The sequence below is a fragment of the Acanthopagrus latus genome, chromosome 16 (assembly GCF_904848185.1).
Source record: "Acanthopagrus latus isolate v.2019 chromosome 16, fAcaLat1.1, whole genome shotgun sequence".
Classification (NCBI taxonomy): domain Eukaryota; kingdom Metazoa; phylum Chordata; class Actinopteri; order Spariformes; family Sparidae; genus Acanthopagrus; species Acanthopagrus latus.
The window spans coordinates 10,346,020-10,354,347 of record NC_051054.1 but is presented as its reverse complement, the minus strand read 5'-3'; the positions used below and the strand labels follow the sequence as shown (position 1 = coordinate 10,354,347).

Genomic DNA, 8,328 nt, shown 5'->3' with positions numbered 1-8,328 from the left:
ACATGTTTCTCCAGTTGAGCGATTTCCTCTTCCTTTTTTCTTCCATGAACTGTAAGAGACACACTTACAGTGACATTAACATTAGCTAGCTAACCAATGCCTTTGGAGGTCGCTCCTTTTCAAAACTGGGACTTGACGAGAGGGGCGAGACAGACTCAACCACTCAACATTTATATCACTGGAACCAAGAAGGTCTTATATACCTGTGGCCATTATTGATTGATTTGAACAATATAGTGACCGCTGAGGGACGCATGCAGGCTTGTATGAGCTTGTATGAGTTTTGCCGGTGTAAAATTGTGCTCCCTTTTATTGCGGCCATTCAGTCTTTACAGCACTTGAACTGATTAGTCGAGCCCCCTTTCATCTGCCAGCGTGTGTGAGTTTTAAATATAGATTATGTGACATGTCTGCTGCCACAACAGTTTAAGATTAAACTGCAGTCGTGAGTGATCGTTGATGCGTTATTGTGTCCTAATGTTCGTGCAGGTTGGCTGGTGTAACAGTTCAGTCAGGATGGTTGCTTGGAGTGGTGGGGGGCTTCAAACAGTCGCCCCGGGGCTCATGGTACTTTAATGTGGCCTTGATGTGTATGTCTGTTTCAAATAAAAGTCACTTTGCATCAAGCGTTCCTTACCAGCGAGTGGAATAAGCCACTAAAGTAATAAAACAATAACAATGTGATATAATGAAAGTGTATATTTCATAACAACAAAGAACAAATGTGTTCAGCGTCAGGGTGAATAAGCCACACAGGACTGGTAGGTGGGCACCATGATCTTTATGTGCACGAAGGCGTCGTTTCCTCCGGTGCGCTCCAACAGCTCCAGAGTCTCCGGAATCAGCTCCCTGATGTTCTCAGGCTTCTGCAGGTGGCTTCTGACGACACCAGAAGGTTTGGCTGGAGACACAGACAGACAGACAGACAGAATGAGACAACAAACCCAGAGACGAGTTATTTTTCAACCCAGTCGGGGTCACCTCAGACTGTGAGATTGATGTCAGGGCTCGCGGAGCACCACCTGTGGCCACGCCGCACTGCTTTGCTGCGGACTGAGTCGGCAAATGCCATCCTTCCATCTGACTTCAAACCCAACGGACGGACTGAATTTAATTTACTCCTCTTACGCCGCAGCCAGTTGGGACTGAACGGCAGAAGAGTTTTTAACTGTTCAGCTGAAAGTTTAATGAGGCAGCCTGCGGAGAGGAGCGCAGCGTAAAGGACGACCGAGTTAGTGACGGCTCTGCTGTTGCGCAACGCTGCACTGATGCGCACTGCGCATGGGTACTGACCTGGACATGCTCCACAGGTAGGACTGTGTGTGTGTGGTTTTGCACTAGTTTTCAAATCTGTGATGAAAAGAACAGCAAAAAGATCTCCAAAATAGAAACAGGTCGTGTGTGTGCGCGTGTGTGTGTTTTCGCATTTTTCAGGTGTTTGTGCACATGTGTGGTGATTTACAAATGAACCCAGAGAGCATAATACACTCGTGGCCAATCGCAATACAGCAAGAGCGCTGCAGAAGCTCCCCTCCCCTCCCCAAACACACACACGCACACATACACATAGATGCTGCAGTAAAACACACAAAATTGTACAACAGAGCTGGAGCGAGCTGGGGGAACTTGTTATCGAAAAAACATTCCTGAGGTGTCCAGCCTCCTTTCTCTCTTTCACCAGCAGGTACACTTGAACCACACACACAGACGCACACAAACACACACACACACACACGGATCGTGACTTTATCAGCACACAGCAAACTGCCAATCTCATGCCACTGCACTGGGGGGCTCAAAAACACTTTTCAGAGGGAGGTAAATATAGAGGGGAATGAGGCGCGCGCACACACACACACACACACACACACACACACACACACACACACACACACACACACACACACAGACCTCCAAGTTTGTTTGCAGAAAACGGCCAGGTCAACTAAAATAGACCTGGAAAGAAGCTGTGGATTTATTTCTTTAGGCAATAAAAGAAAAAAAAAGAAAAGAAAAGAAAGCAACATTTGACCAGAAGAAGGAGAGGTAAAATTGACGGGGGGTATCTTAATGGGGACCCTTCATCCCCTTCTTTAACTCCCAGTCAGACCTGATGAGAGAGGGACACATTAAAGGGACACATCAAACTCTCCCTCACTACTTGGCAGCACTCCCTCTGTCCTTTATTCTTTCTCAATCTTTTGTGATCTCACATCTTCCCCGACAGACCCAACCTTCCCCTCTCCCTCTCCTTGCTATTTCCACCCATCCATGGCCTCCTCATTAAAACACAAAGAGAGCCAGTCCCATAAAGAGGGCCGTTAAGCAGCAACACGCTTATGATCTCAGTCTGCTGCACTTGCTTTCTGCTCGGGAGTCGCTCTCCTGTTTTACATGAAACTGAGGAGGGGGGGGTCTCCAGCCGGGTTCTGACCGCCAGTTAGCCGAATTAACAGCTTTGGCTCTTCATTACGGCTATTTACAGGTTGTTGGGGTTTTTTTTTCGCCTTCAGAGAAACAACAAAGATAGCTGCATTACGCTCAGGCGTGCAGCCGTATCCTGTGTCTAAACCCAGGCTGTGTTTATTTTATTCCCAAGCTCCCCACAACATAGCCGCATGCGCCCTACTAGTTAGCAAAATCTTAAATAGCATCTAAACGCAGCCATGTGAGCAATAAAAAAAAAAAAAAGGCAAAGCAATCAGGGAGGAATGAGGAATGCAGAAGGCTGTGATGTGTGTTGAGAGCGGAGGAAAAGTAAAGAATAAAGTGACAGGAGCAAGTCGGGTCACTCTGCCGTCTGTTTTCAGCTGTGCGCGCTTGTGTTTGCGTGTGTGTGCTTGTTGGTGTGGGTTAAAAAGCCAGGCCTGTGGAGAGCCACCCCCTGTTAGAGTGAAAATGAGCAGCCAAAGCCAGCCCAGAGGGAGAGCTTGGCCTTCAGACCGGAGAACATGGGGAGCCGGGGAAGAGGTGCGGCTCGGGAAACCAGCAAAGCTCACGCCCGTTTACTGGGGCCTGGAGGGGGGAGTGGGGGGGGGGGCGCCAGGAGGTCCCGCAAGGGGGGAATTGTTGATGCTGCTAGGCCGAGCGTTTCAGCCCTTCCATGTGCATTTTCTTGTGCTGAGCTGCTGGGAGGCCAGGAGCATCAAAAGGAAGAGGCCAGAGGAATTTGCGACGATTCTCAATATTTAAAGAGCAGAAAAGAGAGAAGTGTGTTTAGGGGGGGGGGACGGAGAGTGGAGAGGGGGGTGGGTGTTAAAAGCTGCCACTGCAAATGTCCTTCAGCAAAATAACTTCTCGTTCTCACTCTTCTTCTCCTCTCCCCTCCCTCTCTCTCTCTCTCTCTCTGCTTTCGGCAATATCAGCAGCCCTGTGCGGACAGAGGGAAAAAAAAAATCTTTAAAAACAATCATAATAAAAACTCCCGCCCTGTGAACAGGAGGAAAAGGGGGGCCTAGCAGGAATTGGCTGTCTGCTTCTCCGAGGAAGAGGGAGGGGTCGATATGGACGCAGCCAGAGGAGGATTCTCGGCGTGGCGACATTTGCCATGCAAAAAGAGGTGAGGGGGGAGGAAAGGGAGGTGGCACAGAGGAGGTGCTTCTGATTTTCATGCTAAATCCCTGAGATTGGAGGGGTCCTGAGCACCGAGGTGAGGAGGATGGAATGAAGGAGTGAAATGGGACTTAAATTCATGGCATATACATCTATAAAATGATTAAGGATGAATCTTGATGCATCAAAACTTTTGATTCTATGTCAGTCGCTACTTTTTAAGGGTCCTGACAGGCCAAAGGTCGTCCATCAGTGTCTTTCTTTCTTTCTCTCTGCCTCTCTCGGGTTCTGCTGTGATATCCGCCAAGCCACACCAGACCAACACTCAACTCCACACAACAACAGCTGCAGTCCTCCTCCGCCTCCTCCACCTCCACCCTGCTCTTTCTCTATCCCTCATTCCCCACGGTCCTAAAGAACCTGTCTTCCCACATCAAGCTGAAGACAAGCAGTCACAGATGCGGGGCAGCGCCGGGCTGTTTCCTCCAAACTCATTTTCAAATAATAGTGGATTTTCAGGTTGGGAACTCGAGCCCCGATGGCGATTATCAGGCCGTAACAGAGCTCTACTGTAACCTCCATCTCAAGATTTATGGCCCCGGTCGGTGTGCATTATGTGTACGTATGTTGTGTGGTTGTAATCCCCCTCCCACGTAAGGACCGGGTGACACACACGCTGCAGCGGCTTTGGGAAGTTTAGCCTAGAAAATTCCAGAGCTGATTCAACATAATATCAACCCACCCGCCATTGTTTCTAATCAACTTACCCCCCCAAATGGTGGAGGTTCCTTATGAAAGCAGCTTAGACAGGAGGGCCCCCCAACAACAATGGCTCTTTGATCACAGCAGCCAGATGCAGGAGAGGATCAATGCGCGTTAGACCTGGGCTTTTTAAAAGAGGGCTTCGGGCTTTGCTCGACAAGGGAAATGGAGGAATGCAGGTTATGAGTGCGATGGAGCAGCTTGAGTTCCAGGAATACTTTCAGCATGGAGCTGAGTGTGGCTGCACAGCTGAGAGTGTCATGTGAGTTGGTGTGTTTCTTTCGCCCACCGCTGATAACCCGCCATCCCTCCAATCGCAAATTTTGTCAGCATAAGAATATCTACATAATCTGTTGAATCAACATACTTGAAATATTTTGTGTCAAGGGAGAATGGAAAATGTTACATTTCATTTCTTTTAAAACTGCCGTTTCCTCTGAAAACTGTTCTATTTTTGTCTTGTTTCCTCTCCTGTATAAAAGTGATACATTGTTACCGTTGATCTTAATCCTAAAAGTCCTAAGTAGATGATTTTTCTTCTGTGTCAGCCGAGGCTAATGTTTTCCCTCAAGACTTCATTAATTTCATTCAAAGTATCATGTTGGTTCAGGCTTTAAAAGGTCCAAAATTAAAATAGTATACTTTAATATTCTGCACCAAAATGGAGGATAAATGCATGAGAACAGAGGGTCACAGAGGTTCATACTTTTTTTTTTTATTCAGGCTTTCTGCGCGGTAATTCTCTTCTCTATATGTATGAACTCTAGTATGCATGTTTTTTTTTCTTTGAACTGGTTTCTCATAAATAAAATCAAACTTAAGCTGGTGAGCAAAATCTGCTCTCAAGTGCTGCCTTTAAAGTGCATATTCGACACGGACTCTCGGCGCGTTATGTATTACATTCCAATTTGATCTACAGTGAATACAATGTGGATGTATTGTGTGTGGATGCCAGAGGGGAGGGAGAGGAGTGGAGTGGAGCGGTGGTGAAGAGTGTGTGACAGAGGGTGTGTAGGTGTGAGGGAGTGGATGGGACCACTGGAGGAGGCCTGTGCTTAACAGCAGGGCTCTAATTAAAAGGGCCTCGCAGTTGGGCGCCAGGCAGGCCTCTCATAAAGAGACACACTCTGGCGGAGAGGTGAGAGAGAGAGACCAGGTGTGTGTGTGTGTGTGTGTGTGTGTGTGTGTGTGTGTGTGTGTGTGTGTGTGTGTGTGAGAGAGAGAGAGAGAGAGGGTAGAGAGCTTGTTTACGTGTGTGAGCCTAACCACAGGTGTCTGTGAAGGAAAGACAGCAAAACACAGTGAGAGAGGACTTCCAGAAGCATGTGTGTGTGTGTGCATATACATGTTGCTTTTGTATTCTAGTGGGCGTACATACATGTACATACCTGTTGAGATGCACACATACGCACACAAAGGGAGTGTGTGCTTGAGTACATGTGATAATGACACAGAGTGAGAAAAGGGGAGATGTAGAAGTAACAATAACATTTCAGTGTGTTACATAATTGACACAGTGTTTTGTTGGTTGGTGCAGGTGTTAATTGGTCTGACTATTCCATACACTGTTTGGCACTCTGAACCACAGCAATGCATCATTATTTTTGAACTTACTATAATTAATTTATTAACAGGAAGTGTTAACCAGAATTAAAGATGTAGGAAAGTACAATATCTCCCTCTGATATTTTTAGGCCCCGTGTCCACATGCTGTTTTAAGAATTTTATTCAGTTGCTCCTAATGAAAGAAATCCAAAAAAAGCACTGCAACCAGTGGCCTTTATCAGCATGCTCACATTTTGTAAATGTGAATATGAATCAAGTAAAGTACAAATACTTCAAAATTAAACCTTAATATAGTACTTCATTAAATGATCCTAGCTTGATTCCAGCACTGCTCGTTTCCGTAAAACTGATCATATATTAGAAGGGACGGGTCTCGTCACCTCAACCAAGAAAGGAGGAGAATCTTGTTTAAGCCGTGGCTGTTCATATCAGATGAAAACCATCATAGCAGAGACTGAAGAGCCCGTTGTGTTGCTGATCGACCGACACTGTGTCACTGTGACAGTAAATGTTGCCTGTGAGTGTTGTGCTGCTATTATTCTACAAGTTGTAAGCTTTTTCCTGGTGGCTGTGGAGTCAACCCTTTGTTAACGTAGCATTTAATGAGCTAGCCAGCTTCATCCCAGCACTCCCCTGCAACTGACCAGCGCTTTTCTGTCTGGAATACCACATTAGGGACACGTGCGCTTAAGGAGTAGAAGTACAGAGTCTCACAAAACTGGAACTACTCAAGTAAAGTGCGAGTACATCAGTGCAGGACAACAGCTTTGTTACTTTCCACCTCAGCCTCGTGTGCGCTTCTTTCCCTCACACTGGTATTTCCCTCTGCCAAACTTGCCAGCCCCTTTTTTTCCCCTAATGGATAAGCCAGAGGCTGACAGACAGCACAGCTGTGGCTCACATACACAATCATGCTTACACACACACACACACACACGCACCTGGAGCTCGGCCCATTCCCATTCTGTTGCTTTTCCATCTCAACCTTTGTGTGTAATCAATAACAGCATTTCAGCTTAACACAGTTAGCTACAATGAGGACTGCAGCTTCAGACACATCACAATACACAAACATACACATACACACACATTCACAGATATCCACGTCAGGTTGTGAGTAGAGAGGTACGAAAAAAATATGCTTGTGGCCAGCAGGAGTTTATTAAACCCCCAGCCCCAACTGCCGACATCATCTGACTGCTCATGCTTACTGAGGTCTAACCTTTGCTGTAGGTCAGTGATCTCATTTTCCATGTGTTCATCCAGCCCAGCACTGCTCAGTCTATAGGCTGGCTGCATCTCACTGCCATTTCAACCCGGTGAAAGTTGGACATCAGCAGAAGCGGAGGAAAACGTGTCAAGGTCAGACTGCACAGCAGCAAGTCGGACCGGAGGAGCGGTTGGACAGGGTTGAGACAAAGGCGCAACCTGCTGAGGATGCTCCTGAGCTACACGGGAGCTAAAGCTGTTAGATTCCTATCGATCCGGCTCCCACTGGCTTACGAGTCTACATCTGTACATAGGTATACAGGAATTGGATTCCAATTCCACACTTCCGCCAAAATCGTGCCATGTCTTTGGCTAATCTTTCCTTAGAAATCCCTGGCTGTGGGAGGGATTCACAGTCCCGCTGAGGCGAGGAGGGAGAATCACTCTGCTACACCTCACAAAACCCTCCTCTTGCTCATTTCTTTTTCAATTAGCCAACTAGACCTAGTCATGACCGAGAGCAATATCAGTTTGCGTCATTTAGTCATGGTTTTAATGCACAAAGAGGGCTCATCTTAGATGATGGATCAATGCTATTTTCCGAGCTGTTACCATGTCCATTATTGTTTCAATTACCACCACTCAGATAATGGTTATCCCAGTCCCATCTCATCCAATTGTGGCCTGATACATGCATCTGTGAATTGGCTTCGGTATGCCTGTCACAGCTCTAAAGAAAAGAGTCATCTCGTGTTATGTTCACAGGTATATCACACAGACGGCGCGGATGGGCAGCAACTTTTTAATTATTTCCAAATTAGATTACACATTTTTCAGGGTTCACAAGCGTGTGTTTGTCGCTGGTGACGAATGATTCTCACAGCGTGCTGCCACAGAGCTTTTCATCCAGGCCAGAAAACACAGACAGGGTGCTCCTTACCGCGGCTACGGCCAGACAGAGGGCCTGGAGCCACAGCAAAATCTACACCCTGAATTCAGATGCTGCACACCAAGAAGATGCAGCTGCTAAAGTTTCAATACAACAGAGGGTCAGCCTGAAATCTATCCTTCCAAGAGATGTCTTAGATGCATTTTGATTACGATCAATAGGCACACACTTGCCAGTTAATTGTTTTAATGGTAACGTGATCAAACTAAACTGACAGGTGTTACTTTTGCAGACATTTTTTTTTGTGTGTTTTTAATCACGTTTCCACCATTTCAGCGTTCAAAACCTCG

At 46.6% G+C, this 8,328-nt stretch overlaps 1 protein-coding gene across 1 annotated transcript in view; it reads right to left on the bottom strand.

Moving 5' to 3' along the window:
- Positions 1–684: 684 nt before the first annotated feature.
- pacrg (PARK2 co-regulated) overlaps positions 685–8,328 on the bottom strand; it is a 128,005-nt gene continuing 120,361 nt past the window's right edge. Inside the window, exon 5 of the mRNA XM_037125063.1 lies at positions 685–901. Within this exon, the coding sequence (XP_036980958.1) occupies positions 735–901 (167 nt within the window). The 3' untranslated portion in view covers positions 685–734. The remainder of the gene's footprint in view (positions 902–8,328) is intronic.